Source organism: Plutella xylostella, chromosome Z (assembly GCF_932276165.1).
Source record: "Plutella xylostella chromosome Z, ilPluXylo3.1, whole genome shotgun sequence".
Lineage (NCBI taxonomy): Eukaryota > Metazoa > Arthropoda > Insecta > Lepidoptera > Plutellidae > Plutella > Plutella xylostella.
The window spans coordinates 7,524,114-7,538,824 of NC_064012.1; the positions used below are offsets into that span (position 1 = coordinate 7,524,114).

General features: G+C 35.7%; 1 protein-coding gene across 1 annotated transcript; it reads right to left on the reverse strand.

The window, feature by feature from the left end:
- Positions 1 to 3,300: 3,300 nt before the first annotated feature.
- On the reverse strand, positions 3,301 to 10,941 carry LOC105390096 (JNK-interacting protein 1). The gene is made up of 8 exons (XM_011561335.3): positions 10,766 to 10,941; positions 10,321 to 10,562; positions 5,940 to 6,197; positions 5,402 to 5,602; positions 5,050 to 5,167; positions 4,568 to 4,730; positions 4,297 to 4,478; positions 3,301 to 3,903 (listed from the first exon to the last, which is right to left on the reverse strand). Exons 1-8 carry the CDS (start codon positions 10,888 to 10,890, stop codon positions 3,831 to 3,833), a joined length of 1,362 nt encoding a protein of 453 aa, XP_011559637.3. The 5' UTR covers positions 10,891 to 10,941; the 3' UTR covers positions 3,301 to 3,830.
- Between the last annotated feature and the right edge of the window lie 3,770 nt (positions 10,942 to 14,711).

Consider the following 14,711-nt stretch of genomic DNA (forward strand, 5'->3'; position numbering starts at 1 on the left):
GTGAAGAATATGGCATATTTAGCTTGGGGACAATTAGGACCAACAGACTGAGGGGTTGCCAAGAGTTTTTACCAACTGATAAGGAAATGAAAAAGAAGAAAAGAGGATACAGTACACAGGTTGTGTGCAACAAAAACAAGCTTGCGTGTGTGAAGTGGAACGACAATAAAGTGGTGACACTAATCAGTTCATTTGTGGACTCCTACCCTGTAGAAAAAATAAAGCGCTATACCAAGGAAGACAAAGCTAAAGTTGACGTTGATTGCCCGCAACTTGTAAAACACTATAATAGGCACATGGGTGGGGTCGATCTGGCAGACATGCTAATATCCCTCTACCGGACCCCTTTCAAAAGCCGAAGGTGGTACACGGGCATCTTCGCACAACTGTTGGACATGTGTTTAAATAATGGTTGGCTATTATACAGACGAGATGGTAGACCAAACAAATCCTTGAAGGAATTTCGCCTCGAATTATTTGAAGCACTGTGTCATGCCAATAAACTGCCCAAATCACGTGACAGTATGGTGATGAAGGATGACAAGAAGATTCAAAAACCAACAGCCTCACGGCCAGGGGACTGTATTCGCTACGATGCTTTTGGACATTTCCCTGATTCGTCGAATAAACAATCCCGTTGCAGGTTCTGCAAAGATGGAAGAACCAAAGTGTTTTGCATCAAGTGCAATATGCATTTATGCTTTACTACGGGTGACAGTAACAAAAGGAATTGTTTCCGTGAGTTTCATACCAAATGATGCATAGTTATGTTATAAGATATTGATAGTGTTTCACAAATAAATAAATAAATATATACTTAGTGTTTTTCTTAGTAACATGACAACGTCATACCTGTAGGACGAACAAAAGTCTTAGTAATATACAGTGCAGTTGTCAACGTCATACCCGTAGTACTATAGTTTTCGCGAAAACTGTCAACAGTAATTTTTTTTTCGCATTTTTTTTAGAGTCTTTGTATCATAAATAAACAGGAACATATATAAAAATAACGTAAATCACACAAAAATAATCTTGCCAATTCAAGGGTTAACAAATTCCGCATTGAGCTATTTTTCAACATTGAGTTTTATACAGGGTGGCCCTGTTATTCGTGGTCCAAACGAAACATGGTAATGAAAAATGATTATGTCACACGACTTTTTCCGCCCTGTACATACCAAACGCAGTTTTTTTTAAATAACATACGAAATATCTTTTGTATCTGGTCACGATCTATTCTTTACAATACTGCAAATGAAAGGCTAAATGATCGAATGTAAATAACGGGCCAAATTAAATTTAATAGGAAAGTATAATATTATCATCCTCATAAGTATTTAGTACCTACGTATTGTATTAAAACCACTACCACCATAAGAACCATACAAAATCCTCACATTTTGGAAACTGTAAACTAGGTATAACTTAATTTAATACACTTACGATCGTCTTTTACACTTTCACTGCTTAAAAGTAACACTCTCAGTCTAGTCAGTTAGGTATTATAAGTTTCACTTTTTTATGTATAGTCCAGAATATACGTCACGCACGGCGCACGGCACTGCACGAACGACACGAATGTCGATAAACGTAACGATCCATAAGGTTACGAACTTAATTATAATGTACTTATTAAAATTATTTAAATTAAGTACTAAACATTATTATAAACTAAAAAGTACATTTTACATTTGGCTAGGCAACGTGTTTCATCACAAAAAACAATAAATCCTAAAGCTATTCGACGAGTGCATAGATTACAGAATTTTATTCTAAAACTTGTTACTTGATATTATTTACATAATAGTTACACAGACAGTTCTTCAGTTCACTGTATATAAATCATTGGAATAAATTGAATGTTACTGAGTAAAATACTAAATTGCAATTGTAATTGTATGATTGCTCATGGTATTCTCAACAAAACTATCATCGTGCATTAACATTTTGATAATACTTTTAATAAAAACATATATTTCAGCTTAAGCTTTACAAATTCATTCTATGTTATTCATCGTATTTAAACTAATAAACTAAAAGGTAGATGAAAGTAAAGGAAGTTGATATATTTCTTAAAAATTCCATCAAGAGTTTGTCCCCTCCATGTAGACTTGTACAATCGGCGTCTGCGCAATTACTTATTTATCATTTTGGGTGTGTATTCAACATTTGATTTGATTAAACAGTTCGAGTTTGTTTTTTTGTTTCAAAGGTGAACATATTGCGATTTGTTTCATCAGAATTGGTTTACTCGTTTCAAGGTCAAGAAATCACTATCATTCATTTGTGTCGGCAGTAATTTAATTTCCTGATATTGAAAAACAGCAATCTGTTTATTTTAATTAGCCCCAAACTTAGGTAATGCGTTCAGCCAGCTTCATAAGTGGCTGTACATTTTTGTTCCTTATCAAACTCATAAACAGCGTATTCATCCAAAAAAAACGTTTCAATATTATCAAAATATGTTGAGCCATTTAAAAGTAATGAAATTTGCTTAGAATTCAGGGGATAAAAATCATTTATTTTATGTTATAGGTAGGTATATTTCGTTGCTAGTGTAAGTATTGAAATTCCTTCAATTCAGATTTTAATAATTAATAACCCTCTATCAATATCGTCTTTCTTGAAGATTTCAGGAAGAATTTAATTTAAATTAATGATCTTATTTATAATTACAGTTCATTGTGTAAATTGAAAACAAGTTAGCTGAATATAGTGAATGATTGTTAAATCAAATTGACATAAATTTTTTTAACGTCCCTAAAAGTCATTTTAGGCGTAGGTACATAATTATATTCCAGGAAAAACTGGTAACGACCGATTAACGTTACACTGGGATATCTGTAACTTTTTTAATGTTGTTCTCTTTTCTTTTTGTTAAATAATTCTCAGGTTTATTTTCTTCGACCATTAAAATGCACCGTAACATGTGATGGTATTTTTCAATATGGTGCATTTTTCGTTATAACAGTTTAAGGTAAGCGCCCACCTTTCGGAATCGCATCGTACTCAACGGACGCATCGCACTAAGTATTCTTTGTATAGAAATGTTTCTCCATACATTTATGAAAATCCGTTTAGTCCGATACGTGTGATACCGGTAGGTGGACTCTTATCTTTAACACTCATTAATCATCAGAAAAAATATTAAAAAAATGATATTTGATTATAATGAAGCTTATTTTCTGGGTATAATATGAATTAAAATCAGAAAATAATTTAAAATATATAGATGTAGATAAATAATACTCACAAGTAAATAACATCTCTAGAAAGAATACTGTTTTTTTATAAAAAATCATACCACACACTTAAAATGTCTCCGTATCACAGTCACAGTACACTCCCCATTTTAAGAAGATACGCCATTTTCGTCGGGAATATATAAAAATATAATATACATATCTGAATATGTATCATTCTTATTAGTTTATTATAATCTTAGATCCAAAAAAGAAACAATCACAAATAATTGGCTTAATTTTTGTTTTAAACCGAAAATGGCGCTTTTTCCTCTATAAGACAGTACCCGCTATTTCCGTTTCAACATGCAAAATTACGAGAAAAATACATAATTAAATTACAATATGTGATCTCGGAATATTCATATCACTTCACCGTATTAGTAATACTGTCTCAGCTGGTACATAGTAATATTCAAGCTAATAAAAAAAAATGCAAAGAAAAGATGAGTAAACAGATTATGACTGCTAATTATTAATATTAATAATAAAATTTACATGGTGTTGGCGACATGACAACGACAACAAGTTTTAAGAAATATTGAGTTTATTTGTGAGGTAGCAAGCCTAGTTGAATTAGTTGCTAATTTATTCAATGTAGATGTCTTCAATTGGATACGCCGTCTCAATAAATTTCTGGTAAAACCTTTGGAAAGCACGCCTGAAAGGATAAAAACATGTATTAAAATTTAATATTTCAAGAGCTGTGTATGATTAGATTAGATAAAAAATTAAAATAAATTGTTTACTACGGGAAAGCGACCACGCAGGATAGAGACCAGTCGCCACTGGTTGGGCGTTACCACAAAAACTTAGACAGTATTTAACAGGTGTTTAGAGCTGTCAAACGCTTACAAAACCTACGTAAGACCGTGGATAGGCCCTCAGGCCAGTGTATTAGTTCAGTAACCTTTTTTGTAGAATAATAATGGGTACATGATGTACCTAATTATTACATCATGCACCCACTATTATTCTACAATGAGTTGATTAAGGGATCTCCACTGCGTTGAGTACCTATATATTACTAAGAGTTAAATAAGAAAATCCTTACCCGACTGCTTCAGCCACTGGCCTAGTAGACTCTGAGCCCCTAAACACGTGACATGCAAATCGCTGGAGCGTTGGGTGTTTCGTTATGAAGCCCAGATACCGATGGTCGCGTGGATGGAACGCACAGAAAGAAACGTTCTTCAGCGAATAGAAATAGTCAATACAGGGACCGTTCCGTGCTCTCTGAAATTAAGATGTTTACATTAGCTATGTTGGTTATAGAACAGAAAATATTTAAGTACCATACAATAAGTAATAAAAAATATATATACCTCCGATTTTGACCTATCAACCATACGGAGTCCTTGATCAGATACTTCTAAAATACATGGTTGCGCTCCTGGCTCTCCGCTGTTATCACCTACTATTTTCTTTACTGCTTGGCAAACTACTCCTGTACCTTTATGGGCCAGAGTCTCGACTGAGCCCATATATCTGAAATAAATAGGGTGGCCAACCTTTAATAAAGCTTTCTTACAACTAATTGATACTAGTCATGAAAAGAGCTTCCTAACGACGCACCTAACCCTGACCTACCTAGGTATGGTCGTTATTTGTAGGTGGGTAAATGTCCCATACATTTTTGCCCCTCATCCTTTTAATAATACATTTTAATACCATTGAGGGTATTAAACCGTACCTACATAAGTTTATTTCTGTTTTCTGCACTTCTTAAATTTTACATTCTTTCCACCAAAAATACAGTAACTTTCTGAATAGAAAATCTAATGAGAAGTACTTTTACAGTTCTCACCCTAATAGATATCGTTCCCTTTTTACTTTGGAGTTTGCCGGGTCGAAATCGTTGTAGTCCATATCAACTGCATACGCTGATGGAAATATACCTTGTTGTCCCGTTCTCAAATTAACGCCTGAAATTAGTATTTGATAAAAAAATATTAGTATAATGTATCCGTACATCTGAATTAATTATAATTGAAAATACGTAAGAAAGTTTGATGTATACTTTACTTTGTGTCATATTCAATAAGTACAAAAATATTTCATTTTTAAGAAACTTTTTTGTAATTTGTACATTTCAGTGTTCAATAAATAAGTAAGAGGGTTTTTTTACCAGATTATTATTGTTATTGTTTTTTGTTTACCTTCGCACCATAAGTCTTCTGCTTCCTTCTGTACATAGATTGGGTCACCTATCTCCACTTCTATCTCATCGTGGTGTCGGGGGTTGAACTTGTGTAGGCCTCGATGCGTCGCCTCCAACATCTCAAGGTGACTATGAGGAACCGTTGTCATGTTACCGGCAAAGTTTATGCCACTGATGCTGCAGCTCGATAATGGTGATACTGCAAAAATACGTGATGGTTTTATGTACCGTACTTACTATCAAATTAAATATTTTATTGATTAAGAGAAATAAAATAATAAAAAAAAAACAAAAAGTTTCGATCCATACAATAAACTCTAGAATCATAGGTAGAGATATGTTTACAGTAAATAAAATGTGTATGTATACTGTAGATTTATAGTGCCCCTTCAAGATATTTTCGTATGTTCTACAAAACTAAACCAAAAGGAATGTATGCGTTTATCGGCTACGATGCCACAGGCTGATATAAAATACACAATTTACTCAAGTTATAACAAGAGTGGGTTGAAAACAAAGAAATGCTTTTTTCTTACCATTTTGTTGTTGCATTGGAGTGGGTGAAAGGCTCTTAGGAGCCGTGTCTACGGGTGAGTGAGCCGTACTGTGTCCGCTATCTACATCGCCTAAGCTCTGCAACCGCTCAGAGTCTGGACTCGAATCTTCATCCAGCAGATATCCACATTTGAGAACCAGCAAGGGCCTCCCTTGGCACCCTGGTCTGATAATGGGTCCAGCCAACGCTCCAAGTTCATCTGCTAGCGAGGCCGGTTGGCCGCATGGTATTATTGTGGCTGTAAAATTAAGTTTTTATAATTTTATTATAGAGGTATTTATTGCTTCAGTCGCACATACTGATATTGAGTTGATTTAGCTGGCCAAAATACCAATTGTTCAATACGATACGTCAAGATATATATTTCACATTGCAATTAACGGGATCACGGGCTGATCATGTCGTTTTATTAATAAGCCCGTGAAATGCTAACATCCTAGCAGCAGTGCGATCACCAGTATTTCAGACTTAAGTCGATACCAATTCGATAGGAATGTCACTGAAATTTGTATACATTTTATTAGTTTCTAACGTTACCGACAAGAGTCGCGAGCACAACTTTCGAACCTCCGTTAACGTTGCGTATCGTCAACTGTCACTGTCAAAATGTAAGGCAAAGTTAGTTCCAAAAGTGACATTTGTTTTTTCCATATGTTAGGTGGAATTTCACCAAACGCTAAACGTATTTAGTAGCCTGTCATACGTCTGTCAGTTAATAGTACAAAATGCATTTAAAATTTGATTTAAATACGTTTAGCGTTTGGTAAAAGTGACCCTTCGTGTAGATTCGAAAATAGTATCGAATCCTGTGCTCGCTGCAAAGGGCGCTAATCAAGATGTCATACAAAGGAGAATGGCCATTTCTCTATGGCGCCATGACCCAGAGCGGCCATTGATGAAACATACACTGATGTGTAGTCCGTGACTACAGCATATACTGGTATTAATTTTATTATTATGAAGCATGGGAGAACGAAGATATAGGTGCTGAAAGATCAAGTCTTTCTACTGTACTAGATGTTACCCTCGAGCTAAAAATTGATTTTAAAAGTGTTCCCGTGGGAATTCCTGGATAAAAAAGTATTTTATGTTACTTCGGGATAACGGAAACTTGAATAGAATGTAATAATTTTAGAATTTGGTCTCTTTATAAAAATAGGTTTCTGAGTGTGAAATGTGCAAAAATAGTTATGATATTATTTGCATAAATAAAATCATGTAATACATTTTGTGATGCGCTTTGTATTGGGAATCCCATGATTTAGATATTTTAGATTATAAAACTTATTTGTGCGTGTACCATTCATCAAAATCTTATTTAACGAAAAAAAAAAATTTAATTAATTTACTTTTGAACCCTAATATCTCAAGAACCCCATGGTTTAGATTTTTTAAAATATTTTTCCCTGATAATATACATTTTTATCAATAACTTAAAATAGGTATGGTTAGTGGCTGCTAACTTATGCAAAGCGGGTCAGGTTTCGCCATTCTTCTTTCTATCGAATGACGCTAGCGACTTAAGTAGTTGACAGCACTTGTGATAGGCCTACTGTAGAGCAATTATAAGATTTTCGAACCTCCGTTGCGTATCGTCAACTGTCACTGTCAAAATTTAAGGTAATTAATTTATTCGTTCCATATTTCCACGCCACGTAAGCCCGTGATAGGCCTACTTTACAGTGACTCTGGCCGTACCTACTCTTATCGTGTAAACCCGGCAATAAATCGTTAACGTCTATATACAGGGTGTTGCGAAAAGGGTATACTAAGCCGAAACCTACATGTGCAGCATGTTATATCTAAGCCCGAAACTGAAATCAGAATTTGAAAATTCGCGAAAAAAAAAATAATTTTCCATAGAAACTTTGTTGGTCACGTGACTTTTACTATGGAAAAAATTTTTTTTTTTCGCGAATTTCCAAATTCTGATTTCAGTTTCGGGCTTAGATATAACATGCTGCACATCTAGGTTTCGGCTTAGTATACCAATTTTGCAACACCCTGTATATGTCGCAGGCATCTGGTTGAATCTCCTTTTTTAACCGACTTCAAAATAAGGAGGAGGTTCTCAATTCGTCGGGATCTTTTTTTTTATATATTTTTTATGTATGTTCACCGATTACTCCGCCGTTTATGAACCGTTTTTGAAAATTCTTTTTTTGTTGTATTGGGTTGAGCTCCCAGGTAGTCCCATTTTTTTTTTCAGAATTTTATCTCACCCCCAAGGGTAAGGGGTAAAAACAGGGTATGAATTTCCATTTTGGGCACATATTAACCGATTCTAATGAAATTAAGAACGTAAATATAGTTCTTATAACAAAAAAAATATGATGGTGACCTTGAGCTGATCTAATGATGGAAACGGAAGGCAGTCAGGGGAACTCCTCAACGGTATATAGCAACTTCTTCGTGTTTAGGCTTGAATGATTCGTATTGATTAGTAGGACTTTTTGGTATCATTTGCACCTTACTTTTGATTGAAAATTATTTCAAATAAACTAAAAACTTTAAAATAAAATAATAATTAAAAAAATTAAAATACCGTCTTCAAATAACCACTAAAATGTAGGAAATAATTTAAGGTTTACACAAATTCTACTCGTACAAATATACCTAAGCAGGAACTGTTCTTTTTTGAAGTTGGTGCCATATTTCTTCAGATTACTTTGTCACCGCACCAACATCAAAAAATAACAGTTCCTGCTTAGGTATATTTGTACTGTCTCATACGAGTAGAATTTGTGTAAACCTTAAATTATTTCTTACATTTTACTGGTTTTTTGAAGTCGGTTTCTTAATTTTTGGTTGAATCACTAACGCGTTCATTGGATGACGCTACTTATATATTTATGCAGATTTAAATTATAATAATCAAGAAATTGTTTTTGAACCAGACTAAAAAAGGTTGGTGATGACATAGGTAAATTACCGTTTTTTCTCTGCTTTGGATATATATACACTTTAGAACCCACCTACCTAACTATAGTAGTGCTTTGATTCGGAATTGTAAAATATTCCGGGTTTTAATATAAATTCCGCAGTATAATGAAGAAAATAGGTTTCGTCTAAACTTAAGTCACATTGAAGAGCAAAGTTGAACTGCGCGCTAATTGAGTCTGAAATAGATACATTTCCATTTTCACTTACTCCACCAACGCTAATGTATTGATCGTCTGACCTAGGTTATAAATTGATACGAGGTAAATATATTTTCTAGTTTTCAAACTGTAGTGGTCTAGTGAGATAGGTCATGTTATTATAATAAATACAGTCAGAAATTTGAAACATGTTTTATGACGTTGGCTTAATATTTTTTGAGACTATTATGTCGATTCAGGATTGTTCCTGAAAGGTGCGTATTTTTACTCAATTTTTTTTGTCTTTCATATATCAAACAAATCTCATACTTAAAAATTTTTACCTATCGAAAACAATAAAAAAGGGTTCACGAACGCAGTAGAACACTTTATTGCCCATTTTATTAAATTCTTAGAAAACACCCGCCTATAGGCATTATTACGACATTTTCGTCATCTAGCTACGCAAATAAAATAAATCAAAATGCGCTGATTTCAATGACTGACACATAAAACTGACGTATTAAATAGGGCCGTAACTTTTTTTTTAACAAAAACATTTTTTTTTGTAGCTTTTAAAGTTTTGCATAATTTTCCAATTAACAATTACGTTATACAGAATGTTAACTAAGCCGAATCGGGATGACTCAAGAGTTCATTCCAAATTACTTGGCACAATGATTTTTGAATATTGAAGACAAAAAGATGGTCCTATTGATAGAAAATTTATCAAATTATCAATTAGCACAACAGAAAGCATAATGTTCATCACTCCAAGGACTGCATCCTTTTATTACTGTAAACACGTTTTTATTCAAACCAACATTTCTTCTAAACATTATTTTGTTTCATTTAAATCACTCTATATTTTATAATAGATTCGGGGCAAAATTTAAGCCACAGCATAGTGATGTTTATCATTGTTCTGATTTATTAACTTTACAATATGGCGTTGCATTCTTAGAAATCAATGAAAATCTAAAGTGGCGCCACTGTACGGTAAACTTAGTTTTATATTTCTTCAACAGGTGTAATAATTCAACAAAAAACTTTATAGGTATCACAAAACCATTATGAGACTTTGTCGATCACGATCTTACCTGAATAAAGAGAATTAAGTTTGTTTTTTGCCTGAAAATTTAGCGCGAGCTACAAGTACATATATTGAAATCGCAAGGAGCTATATTTTTTTGCTTTTACTATTTTGGTTAAGGACACAGTCGCGCGCAGTCTGATCCAAATTACCAGTTGAAGAAAAAAGTAATACCAAAACATACTCACATTTTCTATTTTTAGGTATTTCTGGTAGCTTTCTCCTCCTGCGTTCGCCATTTGTAAATGTCTGATGTCGGGGGCTACGGGGTAGTTCGGTTATTTCTGTTTGGGGATCGGGGGATGTATCTTTGGTGTTAACTGCGCTTATTGTATCCCCTCTTTCACCCACACATTTTTGGTCATCCTCAGGCGTACTTTCACTCTTCGATGATGGAGAGTCATCTTCCAGACCAACATTTGGCACTAATCTAAAACAGAATACACATTATTAAATTATTAGCACTGTCAGTAAGCAACTTAATATGGCAAAATGGATGTGCAATACGGAAATTTCCACGTTGATTCATCAATCACATGACATGATTTAAGTGAAACTAGTGAGAGAAATTATAGACGCGATAGTCATGATTAGTGCAACATTCGATGTGGTGAAAAAGGCAGAAGTACTTACGAATAAAAGGGTGTCGGGGCCTTTATGTGTTGTGGTAGTCTGTCAAATGCTCGGCGAAATTCTTCAAACTCGCTGTCGGCCATGTCGCTAATACAGTTGAGTGTTGGGTCGGCCGCATGCCGCATGCGCGAGTTGACCCGCAGGAGTATCGACTGGGGTTGGGGGTTGGTGCGCAAGTGCGGGTCGCGGCGCGCGCACCCTCACCCCTCGGCCAGACCGAGCTACGCGCATGCGCGGACCAATGCGTTCAATGTATCATTTATTAAGCGGGTTTTCCAGGTATTAGCTAGCACAGGCAACAAAAAAAATTTATAGAATTTTTTTTGGCCATGTATTGATTGTTAATAATGTTAATAATTAATTCCAATTATAATTCAAACACAGTTTAATTTACATAATGCTTTCGGAGATTAAACTTATCTAGTAAAGAAGCTACTTAGATAAAAAAAATACATTCCGGACCATATTCACTCTAAGCTAAATAGCCAAAAAAGTCTTTGAATTGAATTGACATAGACCATAGACGTCGAACTGACCCTTCAGGGCACCTTGTCTACCATGGAGCTAAGGCCCGGGTCTCCTATTTACGCCGTAGATCGAGTCAAGCGTCACGCCGGTAGGCTGCGTCACAATGCTCATTATGTCTACGCGCCAACGTCGGCGTGTGAGGGAGACCGCATCAGTACATTTCTATAGTGAGTATCGTTACGCGGCCTACGGCGTGACGCTGGACGCGACCTACGGCGTAAATAGGAGACCCGGGCCTAAACGTCCTGACTTCAGGTAGTGATTTTATGCACTGATATCTATAAAAATTGACATCATATTAAAACGTCTTTACCGTATTGATTCTCTTCATAAACAAAATTTTCAGATTACTATTTTATATATATTACTAGCTGTTCCGCGCGCTTCGCTTCGCCTTAAAAAGTTTCCCCGTGGGAATTCCGGGATAAAAAGTAGCCAATGTTCTTTCCCAGGGTCTAGACCGTATGTATACCAAGTTGCATTCAAATCCGTTCAGTAGTTTTGGCGTGAAAGAGTAACAAACAGACAGACAGACAAACAGACAGACACAGTTACTTTCGCATTTATAATATTAGTTAGGATGGTAGTATTTACGTATATATTATGGATTTGCTAAATTGGTTTTACAAGTTAGGTACGAGTATAATGATGGAACATACCTAACTAATCTCTAACGAGAAGAAGAACCCCAACTGTCACACAATGAAATGCGACATGACAGCGATGCAGTTTTGCCGTCAATAGCGTAAACGCAGTAAGTCGGCTTTAGGCGGTTTCGAGAAAAACGCGGTCATAGTTTTGTGGCGGTATTCTCCCACATTTTTTTGTTTTTGATCATATCCTTAACCTTTGCCCCCATTTGGCACTCAATTTTAGACCAAAACTTTGCAATATGTAGGCACAATAAACTCATTTATTGTAGTTATTCTAAGTATATCCTAAAATATCCTCAGAGAGGATACTAAGCAGAAATAAAGTAAGTATTTTACTTCGTGCTATTTTTTTTCGATATTTGAAAAGTACACTTGTCCAAAATTAATAATGCACATGCAGATCTTCACATCCGAATCATTAAATCGTAAGAGCCTTAAAAAAACACTTGCATTTTGCACCTTGTTCGAAAGAAATATGAGTCAATATCATGTGTCACATAATCGAAAACAACCGATCTGTCAAAGATTTCTATGCGCATTATAAATTTTGGAGCACTGTACCTGTAATTTTGACAAATGAGTGACTTTTTCCGTTTTGTTTTTTGTTTACTACACATGAACATGTGTACATACTAATACCATAGAACAAAACGGACTCGGGTGTACCCTCGGGAAGCGTCATGGCGATCTTTCTTGATACAAAAAAGTCTGCCAATTTTTGCGGGGGGAAATTTTACCGTTTACCATGATTATGTCCCATTTGACATTTCATTATGAGTTTTAATTCCCAGCAATAAGGGTTACGTGAAGTGACATTTTATAATGAGCACAGTGTCTTCATTTTTCTTGCCAATGGATGTAACAATTATCGATAAGTGTTATCGATGAATTCGAGAACATGGGTTAGAAATACTAATTTTAAATTAATTAGGTAGTTAAATTTAATTATGAATGACTAATAAACGAAGTCACCCGCTTTTCGCTGTACATTTATACTCACGTGATAGGTCGCGAGCCGTATTGCCGTTTTTGATAGAATGCCAATGCACTGAAGTTGTCGGATAAATGGGCCACCCGACGACGGTCAGATGCTTTCAAGCCGACTAGGCTTAACGACTGCTGCCGAAGCAGCAACCAGGACCCACGGCTTAACGTGCCGTCCGAAGCACGGAAGCGTCCAGAAAAGAACCATTTGAAATCGGTCACCCATCCAATGGCTGACCGTGTCAGTTGTTGCTTTACCTCAGTGATCAGTTACGATCAGTGAAGCCTACTTGGCTACGGACGCTTCCCAACTATGACCTTTTTTGTCCATTAATACATATCTACATACCGGTACATCACTATTGCATGTTTTTGACATTGGTTGCTAGGAAACAGCTAATAACAATAAACCATGACAAAATCTGTGATCAAATCCGGAATCCGGATATTCTATGAATTGAAGCTGTCATTTTAGTATGTAAACAAATCATTTTCTATGAAACGAACGCTTTGCCATCTACATTGAGTCTAGTGAAAATTGAGACTGCAACTAGTTTTTATAAATCGGTGGGCCTTTCTGGCCCACTACCCCGGCAGAGGGGAACGTCTGCCTATTTCGTCTCCAGACCATTCATACTCAATGACTAATACCAATGAAGAAGGAATAAATTCCTCTTTATTCCTTCATCATTGATAATACATAAATACATAGAACAACGCGGACTCGGGTGTACCCTCGGGAAGCGTCATAGCGATCTTTCTTGATACAAAAAAGTCTGCCAATTTTTGCGGGGGGAAATTTTACCGTTTACCATGATTATGTCTCATGGGACATATCATTATGAGTTTTAATTCCCAGCAATAAGGGTTACGTGAAGTGACATTTAATAATGAACACAGTGTCTTCATTTTTCTTGCCAATTGATGTAACAATTATCGATAAGTGTTATCTATGAATTCGAGAACATGAGTTAGAAATACTAATTTCAAATTAATTAGGTATAGTTAAATTTAATTAGTAATGGTTAATAAACGAAGTCACCCGCTTTTCGCTGTACATTTTTATACTCACGTGATAGGTCGCGAGCCGTATCGCAGTTTTTGAATGAGTACAATGCACTGAAGTTGTCGAGTAAGTGGGCAACCCGACGGTCAGATGCTTTCAAGCCGCCGGCCTCTGACTAGGCTTCACGACTGCTGCCGAAGCAGCAACCGGGACCCACAGCTTAACGTCCCGTCCGAAGCACGGAAGCGTCCAGAAAAGAACCATTTGAAATCGGTAACTCATGCTGTACCTACCAATGGCTAACCGTGTCAGTTGTTGCTTAACCTCAGTGATCAGTTACGATTACTGAAGCCAATTCGACTTCGGACGCTTCCCAACTATAACCTTTTTTGTCGAATAATACATATCTACATACCGGTACATCACTATTGCAGTTTTTTGACACTGGTTGCTAGGAAACAGCTAATAACAATAAACCATGACCAAATCTGTGATCAAATCCGGAATCCGGATATTCTATTAATTGAAGCTGTCATTTGTCATTTAGTATGTAAACAAATCATTTTCTATGAAACGAACGCTTTGCCAACTAGATTGAGTCTGGTGAAAATTGAGACTGCAACTAGTTTTTATAAATCGGTGGGCCTTTCTGGCCTACCACCCCGCCAGAGGGGAACGTCTGCCTATTTCGTCTCCAGACCATTCATACTCAATGACATAAATACTACAAATGGAATGTATGATTTCAGGAAAGAAAATAAAAGCCATTTTTATT

Coding starts and splice junctions, on each gene's coding strand:
- LOC105390096 (XM_011561335.3), bottom strand. CDS start 10,890: ATGCGGCATGCGGCCGACCCAACACTCAACTGTATTAGCGACATGGCC. Junction 10,563..10,765: donor GCCCCGACACCCTTTTATTC/GTAAGTACTTCT, acceptor ATTCTGTTTTAG/ATTAGTGCCAAATGTTGGTC. Junction 6,198..10,320: donor AATACCTAAAAATAGAAAAT/GTGAGTATGTTT, acceptor TTAATTTTACAG/CCACAATAATACCATGCGGC.